The 15956-nt window shown below is 43.0% G+C and overlaps 1 protein-coding gene across 1 annotated transcript; it reads left to right on the top strand.

Annotated features, from left to right (window-relative positions):
• Positions 1–586: 586 nt before the first annotated feature.
• On the top strand, positions 587–14032 carry p3h3 (prolyl 3-hydroxylase 3). Its single transcript, XM_020509375.2, has 16 exons — positions 587–949; positions 1236–1420; positions 1800–1958; positions 3221–3413; positions 3934–4065; positions 4302–4444; positions 6630–6719; positions 6853–6905; positions 7019–7098; positions 7297–7424; positions 9282–9377; positions 9485–9635; positions 10100–10217; positions 12061–12136; positions 12465–12605; positions 13417–14032. The coding sequence occupies exons 1-16, from the start codon at positions 637–639 to the stop codon at positions 13594–13596; spliced, it is 2238 nt and encodes a 745-aa protein (XP_020364964.1). The 5' UTR covers positions 587–636; the 3' UTR covers positions 13597–14032.
• The last annotated feature ends 1924 nt before the right edge of the window (positions 14033–15956 follow it).

Raw genomic sequence — 15956 nt, 5'->3', positions numbered from 1 at the left:
TGTCTGGGTTTTTTAAAGCACCAAATGAACTACTACCACCGCCTGGGTGGAAAGAGAACTTCACACAAACCCCAAATATGGCAATGAAATTGTCTATTCATTGTAATTAATAGACTATGGGAAAAGATACAGGATTGGATGTGTCATATCAGCTGTCACATTTAATGCTGATTAACAAATGACTTTGTAGTCAAACAGGGTCAATATTTTACATGTTGCATGTTCAGACCTGCCATGATTTATGTTTGGTTAGTGGGACTTTGGTAAACTAGGCCTATATAGCCTAAATAGTTCGATTTAAGAAATTATGCTATGAAAAGAATAGGCCACTATGAATAATGGAAACAATGTGTTTTGTGTAGCCTATACAGTGTTATGAATGAGTGTGTACAGACTGTAGGCAAGTACATTAAGCTAGACTATAATATTATTTTAGCATTATTTTAGTGCTTCCAAACAATGTTATTTACTGTGTCAACAAATCTACTTTCAAGTGTACTGCCTCTTTCCTTTTCTCCACCCGTCCCACTACTTCTCCTCCCCTCATCACTACCATGCACGTCTTTCCTGCCTTCCCCTACTTTCCTCTGGCCCTGTCCCTCCCCTTCTCCTTCTCAAAAATAACTACGGCGTACCATGGCGCTTTGCGCAAATCACAACTCTGTCTACGTGGCGCTGCACATCTCTCTTATTCACTCTCTTTTCTCATTCTTCTATTTAACCTCTCCTGTTGCAGGCAGCGGGTCTTCTGCAGGATCTGCGTCCGGACTCATAACCTCTTACGATGTTTTGTATTATACCGGGGTCCGTGCATACTTTAGCGAGGAGTGGGAGAAAGCTGCGGAGCTGCTCGAAAAGTCGATGTCTACCCGAGAGGCTCTATTTCGTACCCGACGGCAGTGCCATAAAGAATGTGTGCCAGCGGGATATGACAGGCTCCCAAAACTGGGTATGTGTGTGTTTACTGTGTTGTATGTGTTCGGGTTCATAGGGAATGTATGATAGAGAGTATGTCTCTCTGTCTCCACCTGTGTGTGCTCTGTGCATGCATGAAATATATTAAATCACAAGTTTCTGTTTGCCACTTACATTCACAACTTGCATTAGGGCCTAGATATCTCCCAGGAGTCAGTGATGACCCTCCCAGGAGTCAGTGATGACCCTATCTATGGTCATGAGTGCAAGACAGTCCTGGTATGGTACATTCCAGTAATGTAGTGTGTGTGTGTCCTCAGACACAGAGAAAGGGAATGTGTGGGACCTATGGGCAGTGGACTGGGTCCAGCGGCGGGCTGAGTGTGTGCGGTTCTGTTTGGGACGGGCTGTCACTCCTGCAGGACAGCTTCCCGTGTCTGCCGACATCGAGTACGAGTTTAGCACCCGGAACCCCTATAACTTCCTGCAGGTGGTCTACTGGAAGGTAACTGTTACCATACTCACTTGCTGTTTCATTATGTTCCTGTGCATATGTGTGGCTGACGGTTGAATTATAGCTCTGAAGAGCTAATTGCATGTTAAAGCAACTACATAGGTTATTCCACTGGTCGTTAGTTACACTGGTATAAGGCATATATGATGTAATGTGCCAGCTCACTTTACTACATACTGTAGCGACAATATCCTACAACTACAGCTGTGGTCTTCGTGCACTCTAGCTCATCTGGACTTTTGACTTTTCTTCGTCATCGTCTACCTCCTCCTCCTGTTATTTTTTCCTCCTCCCCTCTTTCTCCTCCTCCTCTACATCTTTTACCTCGTTCTCTATCAACTTTTCCTCCCCCCCTTCTCTTCTTCCTCAGCTAGGGAAAGTACAGAAGGCAGCATCAGCAGCCCACACGTTCTTCGTGGCCAACCCCAGTCACCTGGAGATGAGGAACAACATTGAGAAGTATAGACGGATGGAGGGAGTAACAGAGGATGCATTCCAGGATAGAGAGATGGAGACAGAGAAACACTGGGTAATAAAAAAGAGTGGGAGAGGAGGAGGGTTGTGTGTGTATCTGAGAAATGGTCAAATAAATGGTAGATTGGATGCATAAATAAGTATTTCTTACAACGAAATTCATGAATATTCTTTGATTCCCACATGTGGCCTGAGGGTTCAAATTCCTCTCTCTGGGCTTCACCTTAAGTACCTAACCAATCGTAAAAGCCCTTTGGGCTCACACAGTAACCTCTGCATGCACCCACAGCATTCCTGATAACATGTTACTAATGGAGTGTACTATAAAGGAGAATACATCATGTGGACTTCACTGGACTTTTGATATCACTAAAGCCTAACAGTAAAAAATAAAAAAATAAAAATGCAGTTCATTCCACTGCTTTGTTTTGCTTGTCTCCAGCAAGTCTCCGTGCTTCAAATCAAATCAAAATCAAATCAAATCAAATTTGTTTGTCACATACACATGGTTAGCAGATGTTAATGCGAGTGTAGCGAAATGCTTGTGCTTCTAGTTCCGACAATGCAGTAATAACCAACAAGTAATCTAGCTAACAATTCAAAAACTACTACCTTATAGACACAAGTGTAAGGGGATAAAGAATATGTACATAAAGATATATGAATGAGTGATGGTACAGAGCGGCATAGGCAAGATACAGTAGATGGTATTGAGTGCAGTATATACATATGAGATGAGTATGTAAACAAAGTGGCATAGTTAAAGTGACTAGTGATACATGTATTACATAAAGATGAGGTAGATGATATAGAGTACAGTATATACATATACATATGAGATGAATAATGTAGGGTACAGTGCCTTGCGAAAGTATTCGGCCCCCTTGAACTTTGCGACCTTTTGCCACATTTCAGGCTTCAAACATAAAGATATAAAACTGTATTTTTTTGTGAAGAATCAACAACAAGTGGGACACAATCATGAAGTGGAACGACATTTATTGGATATTTCAAACTTTTTTAACAAATCAAAAACTGAAAAATTGGGCGTGCAAAATTATTCAGCCCCTTTACTTTCAGTGCAGCAAACTCTCTCCAGAAGTTCAGTGAGGATCTCTGAATGATCCAATGTTGACCTAAATGACTAATGATGATAAATACAATCCACCTGTGTGTAATCAAGTCTCCGTATAAATGCACCTGCACTGTGATAGTCTCAGAGGTCCGTTAAAAGTATGGGCTATCGACGACTGTTCTTGATGTTTACCAATTATAGCCAACCTTTCCAGCTAACATTCATCCCTCTATTAACCACAGGCCCTGTACGACTCTGCCCTCACCTCTGAGGCCTCCTCTGATTGGACGCACGCCGTGGAGAAATGGATGGCGTGTGTGCACGAGACACTGAGACAGACTGATGAGTGCAGGGCGCAGTGTGAGGTCGCCTCACAGCGGCTCCCTGAGAACAGAGGAGAGGACGGAATGGACGGGGTGTTTGAGAAGGCTGCAGGTGAGAAAAACATGTTTGTTTGTTTAAAAATGTATATATTTTAAGGGTTTTATATATCCTTGTTGAGATCGGACAGTGAAGAGGACAGAAAAAGTATGAGCGATTGTGAGTCAGAAGGGCATGGTTCGGATTTGAACCCATGCTGACATTGGAAGCTGGGTTGTACATGTGGCACTAACCACTGGACCACACAGGTTACGGGAAAAACATGTTTGTGTTCATGAAGCTGGTTGTCTATGCAGGGCTATAGCTCACTCATGGCTAGTAGGCTGAAAATGTCTGTACGGTGATAGTGTTATATAGCATTATAAAGGCCTTATTACAGGGGGAGTGTTACCAAGACGGCTGACTGTAAACAGTATAATGTCACGCAGTGCATCATTTGTTTGGTCCAAAACAAAGCAAAGATTGTAATTAGTTTGACATGTATAGGATACTACTATTTTTATTCTTATGCTATTCTCTACTTTTCTCATCTTTCCTTCTCCTTATCGTGTGATTTGTATCTCCTGTCCTCCAGCACTCTCCCTCTCCCTCCTGTCCTGCCAGCAGGCCTGTGTGACTCAGGTGGCGACGCGACCCGGAAGGATTTCAGCCCAGGAGGACTTCCTACCCACACAGCTGGAGCATCTACACATCGCACAGTTCAAAGGTTAGACAGGGGAACGGTCATATCTGAAGTTACAGTAATGACCACATGATGACGCTAACGACAATTATGATGGTAACTCTGCTTCTACTGCAGCTGATGATACTGGCCTGACTATGGCACCTGAAATAAATGTATTATTTCAAAAAGGCTCTGGTGTTTCATACAGGAGTTGACATATATCTAGTGAACAACCAAAGCTCATTTCCCTCCCTCTCTCTCACACCTATTTCCGGCAGCGGGCGATCTAGGAGGAGCGGTGCGTTCTCTGCGGTCTCTCCTCCTGTTCTACCCCTCAGACAAAGACTCCCTCAGTAACCTGGAGCTCTACACAGAGACACTGGGGGGTGACACTGAGGCACATGGGACAAAGCCCTCCCAGGTACTACTGGTGCTCAGCATAAAATGAACAACCCCTAGCCTGGCCCAATAGGGAGGTTTCATTTTTATAAACGACACGCAAATTTTATAGATACATTATTGTATCTTACTCTGTGAAGACCAGTATATTGGTGTTCTCCATAGGCATCACTCTTTTAATTAAATTAAAATGTGTGTGTGTATATATGTACGTACATACATACAGTGGTGAGAACAAGTATTTGATACACTGCTGATTTTGCAGGTTTTCCTACTTACAAAGCATGTAGAGGTCTATTTTTTATCATAGGTAAACTTCAACTATGAGAGACTGAATCTAAAACAAAAATCCAGAAAATCACATTGTATGATTTTTAAGTAATTAATTTGCATTTTATTGCATGACATAAGTATTTGATAATCAGAAAAGCAGAACTTAATATTTGGTACAGAAACCTTCTTTTGCAATTATAGAGATCATACGTTTCCTGTAGTTCTTGACCAGGTTTGCACACACTGCAGCAGGGATTTTGGCCCACACCTCCATACAGACCATCTCCAGATCCTTCAGGTTTCGGGGCTGTCGCTGGGCAATACGAACTTTCAGCTCCCTCCAAAGATTTTCTATTGGGTTCAGGTCTGGAGACTGGCTAGGCCACTCCAGGACCTTGAGATGCTTCTTACAGAGCCACTCCTTAGTTTCCCTGGCTGCGTGTTTCGGGTTGTTGTCATGCTGGAAGACCCAGCCACAACCCATCTTCAATGCTCTTGCTGAGGGAAGGAGGTTGTTGGCCAAGATCTCGCGATACATGGCCCCATCCATCCTCCCCTCAATACGGTGCAGTCGTCCTGTCCCCTTTGGACAAAAGCATCCCCAAAGAATGATGTTTCCACCTCCATGCTTCACGGTTGGGATAGTGTTCTTGGGATTGTACTCATCCTTCTTCTTCCTCCAAACACGGCGAGTGGAGTATAGACCAAAAAGCTCAATTTTTGTCTCATCAGACCACATGACCTTCTCCCATTTCTCCTCTGGATCATCCAGATGGTCATTGGCAAACTTCAGACGGGCCTGGACATGCGCTGGCTTGAGCAGGGGGACCTTGCGTGCGCTGCAGGATTTTAATCCATGACTGCGTAGTGTGTTACTAATGGTTTTCTTTGAGACTGTGGTCCCAGCTCTCTTCAGGTCATTGACCAGATCATGCCGTGTAGTTCTGGGCTGATCCCTCACCTTCCTCATGATCATTGATGCCCCACGAGGTGAGATCTTGCATGGAGCCCCAGACAGAGGGTGATTGACCGTCATCTTGAACTTCTTCCATTTTCTAATAATTGCGCCAATAGTTGTTGCCTTCTCACCAAGCTGCTTGCCTATTGTCCTGTAGCCCATCCCAGCCTTGTGCAGGTCTACAATTTTAACCCTGATGTCCTTACACAGCCCCCTAATCTTGGCCATTGTGGAGAGGTTGGAGTCCGTTTGATTGAGTGTGTGGACAGGTGTCTTTTATACAGGTAACGAGGTCAAACAGGTGCAGTTAATACAGGGAATGAGTGGAGAACAGGAGGGCTTCTTAAAGAAAAACTAACAGGACTGTGAGAGCCGGAATTATTACTGGTTGGTAGGTGATCAAATACATATGTCATGCAATAAAATGCAAATTAATTACTTAAAAATCATACAATGTGACTTTCTGGATTTTTGTTTTAGATTCCGTCTCTCACAGTTGAAGTGTACCTATGATAAAAAGTTACAGACCTCCACATGCTTTGTATGTAGGAAAACCTGCAAAATCTGCAGTGTATCAAATACTTGTTCTCCCTACTGTATATATAGATAGATAGATATTGGTCGCATACACATATTTAGCAGATGTTATTGCGGGTGTAGGGACATGCTTTAGTTCCTAGCTCCAACAGTGCAGTAGTATTTAACAATTCACAACAACACACACAAATCTAAAAGTAAGAGAATGGAATGAAGAATTGACTAGAATACAGTATATACATATGACATGAGTAAAACCGTATGTAAACATGTTATTGCGGGTGTAGGGACATGTAAATATTTTATAAAATATATTTGTATTTTTATTAAAGTGACCAGTGTTCCATTATTAAAGTGACCATTGATTCCATGTCTATGTACATAGGGCAGCAGCCTCTGAGGTGTGTCTAAGCCTTGGTCTCTGTCTTTATATACTCAGGAAATAGCCAGGTATGTGAGCCGCTCACTGCAGGAGAAAAAGCTACTCTACTTCGGAATGGAAAACCTCAACTTTAATTTCACCGACCCGGTATGATGACGTTGTTTTACTGATTATCGCTGGTTCTGGTTTGGCTCAGAGCCATAAAGTAGCTACTGTATATCAAGGCTATAAAAAAAAATACAGCAGTTTGTTCCTTTTGTGTTTTTGTCCTCCGATATAGGATCTCTGGACTCCAGAGGAGGTTGTTCCTGAGTTGCTGAGAGACACATGGAGGTAGGAGGAAAAGTGAAGGAGAAAGTTCATGCAAAAGAGGACGGGATTGTGGAGAGAAAGAGGCTTTGAAGTGCTATTGGGCGGTTGAAAGCCATTTCCTTTTTGATTTCCAGAGCAGAAAAGGAAGTGCTGAATGAGAAATTGAAGGCGGGAGAGAAAGAGGTGGAGATGGATGATAGTGGGTTCTACGCAGGTAAGGATAAACATTAGTGTTTGGCATGTGAGAAGCACACATTGACGGATTGGTAATGGCAAAAAACATCATTGGCTCGGGTCACGGGATTGGGAAACACTAATCTGATAAATACCTCTGATTTAAATGTGTGTTTGCGTTTATGTGTGGACCCTTTTCCTGTGTCTCACTCACACCTCCGTTCTGTTCCATCCCCAGGGGGTCCCGTTCCTCAGGTTGGTGTCACCATCAGCATGGACGACAATTCTTTAAATGGAACTAATCGCGTCGTGCTGGACGGAGTTCTAGATCAGAAGGAATGCAACACAGTACTGCGCCTAGCGACCGTAAGCTTGCATATTATTTGCTCAGAAAACCAGACTCCCTCAGACTCCCTTTTAATGAGCCCTGTCCCTTTGCTGTTTCCCATTGGATGGGAAATAATAGCTGAAACTGCAATATAGTGAAAATCACACCGAGCCTATCAATGGCCATATACTGTACATTTTATATGTGTATATACAGTTGAAGTCTGAAGTTTACATACACCTTAGCCAAATACATTTAAACTCATTTTTCCACAATTCCTGACATTTAGTCCTAGTAAAAATTCCCTGTCTTAGGTCAGTTAGGATCACCACTTTATTTTAAGAATGTGAAATGTCAGAATAATAGTAGAGATAAAGATTTATTTCAGCTTTTATTTTATTCATCACATTCCCAGTGGGTCAGAAGTTTACATACACTCAATTAGTATTTGGTAGCATGCTTGGGGTCATTGTACATTTGGAAGACCCATTTGCGACCAAGCTTTAACTTCCTGAATGATGTCTTGAGATGTTGCTTCAATATATCTACATACTATTTCTACCTCATGACGCCATCTATTTTGTGAAGGGCACCAGTCCCTCCTGCAGCATAGCACCCCCACAACATGATGCTGCCACCCCCGTGCTTCACGGTTGGGATGGTGTTCTTCGGCTTGCAAGCGTCCCCCTTTTCCTTCAAACATAACGATGGTCATTATGGCAAACAGTTTTATTTTTGTTTCATCAGACCAGAGGACATTTCTCCAAAAAGTTCCATCTTTGTCCCCATGTGTAGTTGCAAACTAGTCTGGCTTTTTTATGGCGGTTTTGGAGCAGAGCAGCATCATTAAATAGTACCCGCAAAACACCGGTCTCAACTTCAACAGTGAAGAGGTAACACCGGGATGCTGGCCTTCTAGGCAGAGTTGCAAAGAAAAAGCCATATCTCAGACTGGCCAATAAAAATAAAATATTAAGATGGGCAAAAGAACGCGGACACTGGACAGAGAAACTCTGCCTAGAACGCCAGCATCCCGGAGTTGCTTATTCCTTGTTGACGTTGAGAAGCTGCCAGTTGAGGACTTGTGAGGCGTCTGTTTCTCAAGCTAGACACTCTGATGTACTTGTCCTCTTGCTCAGTTGTGCACCGGGGTCTCCCACTCCTCGTTCTATTCTGGTTAGAGCCAGTTTGCATTGTTCTGTGAAGGGAGTAGTACACAGCATTGTACAAGATCTTCAGTTTCTTGACAATTTCTCGCATCGAATAGCCTTCATTTCTCAGAACAAGAATAGACTGACGAGTTTCAGAAGAAAGGCCTTTGTTTCTGGCCATTTTGAGCCTGTAATCGAACCCACAAATGCTGATGCTCCAGATACTCAACTAGTCTAAAGAAAGCCAATTGTATTGGTTCTTTAATCAGAGCAACTATTTTCAGCTGTGCTAACATAATTGCAAAAGGGTTTTCTAATGATCACTTATCCTTTTAAAATGAGAAACTTGGATTAGCTAACACAATGTGCCATTGGAACACAGGGGTGATGGTTGCTGGTAATGGGCCTCTGTACACCTATGTAGATATTCCATTAAGAATCAGCTGTTTCCACCTAAAATGCTAATTTACAACATTAACAATGTCTACACTGTATTTCTGATCAATTTTATGTTATTTTAATGGACAAAAAATTTGCTTTTCTTTCAAAAACAAGGACATTTCTAAGTGACCCCAAACTTTTGAACGGTAGTGTAGATATACTTTATGAATTCTGGCCCTGATCTTTATGGTTCTTAGGGATATGAGCCAGGGGGTGGATTTGGAATTCAGCAATATCATAAGTATTCCAACAGGGCTATAAGCTCATATCCTCCATGATGACTTCCTGTGTTGTCTCTGACAGGCAGCTGCGTCCACTGGGGATGGTTACCGGGGGCGACGGTCCCCACACACCCCCCATGAGAAGTTTGAGGGCCTGACTGTCCTCAGAGCTGTCAAGGTGAGAACGATGCATCTGGAGATTAAATCTGTCTGTCTGTCTGTCGATCGCTCTCTCTCACATGGCCACATAGCTAATGAATAGTTGAACACTTTTCTGGTCTGCAGTTGGCTCAGGACGGCATGGTGAACCAATCAGACGCTAAGCTGCTGCATGAGATGGGGGAGAGGGTGAGAACCCTCTTGCACTCCTACTTCAGGAGCCCCTCAGGACTCCATTTCTCCTACACACATCTAGTGTGCCGCAGCGCCATCACAGGTATGGACCACTCAAGCAATGCCCTCTATTTCTTGGAATGATGGTTCCAAAAATGTTTGGTTTTACGTCTTCATATTTCATGTTCATTTCCATTTGTTCTGTTGATTCCATTATGTATTACATTTGTGGGTCTCAATGCAAAATGGCGCAAAGCTTTCCTATTCAAATAGGGTTAAGGCCTCTAGATTTCATCACGCTTTTCCCATTTCTAGTGTAACCCAATAGCTAACCCCTGACTTGTATCAGGTGTCTTATCTGCTCTGTATTATGTCACCCTTTGTGTTACCTGGGTTGTGTTCATTAGGGCACACAATGGGAAAACTGTCTAAAACGTTTTGCAACGGAAAACTAAAATGAGTGTTTCTTATTGGACAACTCCAGGTAGTCCCTCCCTATTTCAGTCCATTTCTCTTCCATTTGGTGCCTAATGAACATGTCCCTCTTGTGTTGTGTGTCCTGTCCAGGGGACCAGGAGGGGAGACTGGACCTGTCTCACCCTGTTCATGTGGACAACTGTCTACTGGAACCTGAGACCAGACAGTGCTGGAGAGAACCACCTGCCTTTACACACAGAGACCTGAGGTACACACACACTCATACATGCGTGCGCACACACACACTCAGACTGGCAAAACACATGCACACACAGAAGCATGCAGACATGTAAATACACATAAATAAACACAAGACTTGGTAGTTGAGCTACTGTATATAACACCACATACACTCCCATGTGTATGTATTTGGACAGTGAAGCTAAAATGGTACATTTGGCTCTATACTCCATCAGTTTAGATTTGAGATCAAATGGTTCATGATGCGACAGTACAGAATGTAACTTTTTATTTGAGGGTATTTTCATACATATCTGTTTTACCATTTACACATGAAAGCACTTTATGTATTTTGTCCCCCCAGTGTGAAGAAGTCCGAAATATTTGGAGAAATTCACTTACAGCATATCAGAGTAGTCAAAAGTTTAGTATTTGGTCCCATATTTCTTTCACACAATGACAACAAACACGTGACACTTACAAACTCGTTCTGTTTTGCACAATAGTAACTGAATGGTGACTGGAGTTTTATTTTCTTCTAAGTGAGTAGAAAAGATGTTTCTGAAAACTTGAATTAATCCTGATAGTGGCAAGATTATAAGAAAAATCATTAACGAATAATTATGAGTGAGATGACGTTCAGAGGCTAACAACAAAACATGCTAACCTCTCACCATTACCAATAATAGGGGAGGTTAGCATTTTTTAAAAAAAATGTAAAGGTTGAAAGTCATGGCTTCCGGGTTGGATGCGCGATGTGTTAAGAAGCAGTGCGGCTTGGTTGGGTTGTGTATCGGAGGACGCATGACTTTCAACCTTCGTCTCTCCCGAGCCCGTACGGGAGTTGTAGCGATGAGACAAGATAGTAGCTACTAAAACAATTGGATACCACAAAATTGGGGAGAAAAAGGGGTAAAAATTCAACAATAAAAAAAAACGTTTCCCAGCCAGAGCTTGGACTTTAACCCAATCGAACATCTTTGGATAGACCTGAAAATAGCTGTGCAGCGACACTCCCCATCCAACCTGACAGAGCTTGAGAGGATCAGCAGAGAAGAATGGGAGAAACTCCCCAAATACAGGTGTGCCAAGCTTGTAGCGTCATACCCAAGAAGACTCAAGGCTGTAATCGCTGCCCAAGGTGCTTCAACAAAGTACTGAGTAAAGAGTCGAAATGCTTATGTAAATGTGATATTTCAGTTTTATGTTTAATACATTTGCAAAAATGTCTGAACCTGTTTTTGCTTTGTTATTATGGGGTATTGTGTGTAGATAGATGAGGGGGGAAAACGATTTAATCCGTTTTAGAATAAGGCTGTAACGTAATGAAATGTGGAAAACTTTAGGGGTCTGAATACTTTCCAAATGCACTGTATGTCCAAATACTTATGACTTCTTCAAATCGGGGGACTAGATACATACAATGCCTTTATTTCTAAACAGTAAAACAGATATGCATGAAAATACACTCAAATGAAATGTGACATTGTGTACAGTCGCCCTCATATGACACATTTGATCGCCAATCCAAAATGCTGGAGGGCAAAGCCAAATTTAAAAACACTGCTTCACTGTCCAAATCCATACGGAGGGGAGTGTATATAAATGACATGAACAGACACTCCCATCCTGAATAAACTCAAACCAGTACGGCGTGACATCTTAATACTACCAGGGTTTGATGGTCTCCTCATTCTAAGGTAAACAATCACAGGTGCCATTCCACAGCCTAGTGTAGATTCTTGATTTCAGGCAGGAGGATGTGAGGAAATAATGTGACATGCCTCTGACAGTGTGTTATATAGTACCATTAGATTTTGACTAGACTTGTTGTTAAATGCCGACTAAGACCATGTCTGATTCCATTCCAGCGCTGTGCTCTATCTGAACGATGACTTTGACGGTGGGGAGCTCTTCTTCACAGACAGGGATGCCAAGACTGTCACAGTAAGTCACTTGACATTTCAAACTCAAGTAGAACACTTTGCACTGGCTGATCTTCACGTGAACTTTGACCTATGCCCCACCGGCCCCGGTCATCACTATCTGGCCATGCTAGAAAGGATGGAAGCACAGCTTTCTAACGTATGCAATTCGAACCTTAACCCGTTCAGTAACTGTACACCTAATATTAGCCCTAACGCTAAATTAAGAACAAATAGTTGGTGTTGTGTGTACTTAGTAAGTTCTGATGATGTTGCCTCTTCTATCCATTCTAGCATGGCCCTTATAGAGGCTACCCTTTCTGACGCTCTTGCTCTCTTTCTTTCTGTAGGCCCGGGTGAAACCCACCTGTGGTCGACTGGTGGGGTTCTCCTCCGGTCCTGTCAACCCCCATGGTGTGACCGCGGTGACCGCTGGCCGAAGGTGTGCACTGGCCCTTTGGTTCACCAAGGAGAAGCACCACAGGGATATGGTGAGAACTGTTATTGGATTGGTTGCTCTATATAAACCTGTCCCAGATCAGATATGTTTGGCATGACAATAACCATAGGAGTTGGTAAGACAGCACAAAAAGATCTGGGACCAGGCTAATGCTATAGAGTTTCTTTTTTTTTTAAGGGAGGACCGACTGCTCGCTAGATGGTAATGTGGGAGCCACATTAGCCACAATGTGGCAGCCATCTTGGTAGGGAAGTGAAGTTGAAATGGGTTAGTGTTGCCCCTAACCATTTTTTTTTTAAATTCATGTTTTGTATTAATGGTTAGGTAGGCGAAGCTGATCCTAGATCAGTGGTTAAGGTGAACTTCTACCACAAGCGGTGAAGTTACAAAAGTGACTGCAAGGTTATTGTTTATAGCAACGTACTGTACAGAGCAACAAGATCAGCTGCAGACAAACAAACAGAACATGCATGCAATGGTTGTATCTTTCTCATTTTTCACATCTAGCGCTGACAATTTAAAGCTATTTTCCCTATGGTAATTCACTTTTTGTTTTAGATGGCGCTTTTGAAGAATAGGTCAACGTCAGCTAGGGTTGGTAGTCAAATAACATGTGACAATAGGCACCTTTTTTATTTTAATGTTGGTCGGTTTATTAATGATCTATAATTTTAAGGTTGAACTTGAGGAAAGTTCCGGCACAATTTCCCCTAGATTCTGAAGGAGCACTTCTGATTCCTACCCCTCTAGCCTGGATTTTGTCTGATCACGGCCGTGGTGTGAAAACGGTCCATTCAACCTCACTTTACCTCACACTATTGTACCTTCTGTGCCTCATGCAGGAGAGGGAGGAGGCTGAGGCCCTGTGGGCTGCGGATGGACAGAGTGTGATGAAAGGAGGAGAAGTAAAAGAGGAGGGAAGAGAGGGCACCGCTGCCCCTGCTCGGAGTGGTAGAAGCGGAAGCCAGTCGTCGAGGAGTAGAGGGAGGGGCAGGGTGACAGGGGGAAAGGACGAGCTGTGATGAGCTGCTGTGATGGATTTAAAGACTGAACCACCCACGCTGAACAGCGGGGTAGTCCTGTTAACCTCCCCGTCCTACTTGGTGGACCGTCCCGGTCCAGCCACCAGTTCCCTCTCCCAAAAGACCATAAACTATTCTCTATTTTTACACCAGGCTATTCAATCCCTACCCACGCTCTTTCACTTACTCTTCCCCTCTCTCTCTCTCTCTCTCTGAGACCATTTGTGAAAGAAGGTATTTTTGTCCATCTCTCTCACTCTCTTTCCCTCAGTCTTTCTCTTTGAGACGGTGTTGTGTGATTGTCTTTCCACCCCCTCCATTGACAATCAGTCCATTTGTGTTACAGTGTAGGCCTTAGTGTTTGCTATGTAATGACCGTTACATACCTGCTGGAGAAAAGTAAAAAGGAATTGAATAAAAGTGATTCAAAATGGTGGAGAGGGAGTGAGAATGGAAAAAAGCCCTTGTTGCAGATATAGAAGAAGAAGAAGAAAGCCATAGCTGAGGTGGCATCTCCCCTCTGTCGGAAAGAGGTATAAGTGGGAGAGAGAGAATTTAGAAGAGAGAGAATTTAGAAATTCCCTTTATTGGGTCAATGCCGTACATTACACACATGTACATTAAGAACATGACATATTAAACATCGACATCCTCAAGAGCTCTCATACACAACCCTGTAGAAGGTTAAAAGGTCAACTCCAAACCTCCTGCATGATCAACTGTTTAACCCTTTACACCCATACCCATTCGCGGGTTGAAAAAGGCAGATTTAGAACGTAGTGGCTGTACAGTAACAGGCTTGTACAGTAACATGCTCTCCATGACGTTAGAGCTCTGGCCCTGCGCGTCACGGCGCTGTATGGGTTTTGACTGACTGCGGTTTTGAATTTGAGCACCAGCGCTCGACAAACGAAGTTGCCCTCCCGCTAATTGGGCCACCTTTGCAAATTGTTTTGTTGTCCGAGTGAGCGAAATGCTGTACATTTTACGGTGACTCGATGTATTTTGAAAGATGCGACGTTGAGGATTATAATAAATACAGCTTTGAAGTCATAGTCCAAATGTGTACTTCACATTTCCAACCTATGAAACTCATGTCAACGTTTCTGATCACTGTTTGATGTACAGTTACAAGATGACATGGCATCATACCCTGGGTTGTTCTGAACCGAATGAGCTTACGTTTGTTTATTGTTAAGAACATTTGCTGCGGTACACGCACCTGAATGCACCCAGGACTCCTTTCTATGCGCACCAAAATTACGATCTGTTTCTCTGAATTGCCTTGTGAAAGCATAACACTAAGATCGTACAAAACTCAGCAAGTCACGTTGGCAATAGAACAAGCTGTCAAATCATGCTCACCTGACCCAGATTGCGATTTAAAAATGGACCGTTTTTGGATTGCGTAAAAACAACACCAGTAATTGTGTGATGGCTGTGTTCCAAACAAAACAACCACAAGTGTGCTTACTCTAGTTCCTCGACGGCACAGCTAGGAGAGCATTTTCCAGGAATATCTTATAACGTTGAACGTATCTAGAGTATTTTCTGATTTCGTTATCAACAAATGCGGCCGGCGAAAAGTACAGTAAATGTCAAATGCGCATAAACTCAACAGTGTAATGTTTCAATTCAGTCTTGTGTCCGTTGAACTGTTGCGTACTCACCTTCGGTCTAATAATTTCCCCATTATCTACAAACTGTTCCCTTTCAATTGCTACCATGGTTATGCATATGGTTTTCATATGGGTTCTGGAATAAATATTTCAATTTAGCCCTATCCATATAAGCCAATTCCCACGAGTGTAAAGGGTTAAAACATCAACTGCATTTGACTAGAGAGAGCGAGACTGAGGGAGAAAGAGAGGGAGAAGTGGAGGGGTTGAGATAATAGGTGTGGATTCGTAGATTCCATTAACCGATTTCCTCAGGGCCAAGCTGCCCTTGAACTCTGTGGAGATGAAGACCATGAAACCAAGATAGGGTTAATGTGTGAGTGTCAGAGATGGAGGGGGGGTAGAGAGAGGCAGAGGAGGGGAAGGGAGGAGAGAGGTAGACACATAAGGAGAAAGAGATGTCACACCTGCTTAGGGACTAGACGTGCAGTACAGAAACGCTGACATAGAAAGGGAAAGACAAAGAGGGAGGGGGAGATAGACAAAGCTCTGCAATGCACAAAAAACTGATGCTTCGTGGGGAGAGACGGAGAGAGAGGTATGCAGAAGGGGGGAAGGATAGAAAGAGAGATTACCGTTAATCCCTCATAAATGAGTGCATTTGTTTATGAAGTTTAGGAAATCTCTCCCATTTAGAATATGGAATCATAATCCAACTAGAATTCATTTCATAATTTACAT

The sequence above is a fragment of the Oncorhynchus kisutch genome, linkage group LG2 (genome assembly GCF_002021735.2).
Source record: "Oncorhynchus kisutch isolate 150728-3 linkage group LG2, Okis_V2, whole genome shotgun sequence".
Classification (NCBI taxonomy): Eukaryota; Metazoa; Chordata; class Actinopteri; order Salmoniformes; family Salmonidae; genus Oncorhynchus; species Oncorhynchus kisutch.
Note: the sequence above shows the minus strand (reverse complement) of the source record. Positions and strands in the feature narration are given on the sequence as shown.

Excerpts from the sequence above, each read along its gene's own strand:
- p3h3 (XM_020509375.2), top strand. The coding sequence starts at position 637 with ATGGCGCTTTGCGCAAATCACAACTCTGTCTACGTGGCGCTGCACATC. Across the intron at positions 4,445-6,629 it reads ATGGGACAAAGCCCTCCCAG|GAAATAGCCAGGTATGTGAG; the intron begins GTACTACTGGTG and ends TTATATACTCAG. Across the intron at positions 6,906-7,018 it reads TTGCTGAGAGACACATGGAG|AGCAGAAAAGGAAGTGCTGA; the intron begins GTAGGAGGAAAA and ends TTTGATTTCCAG.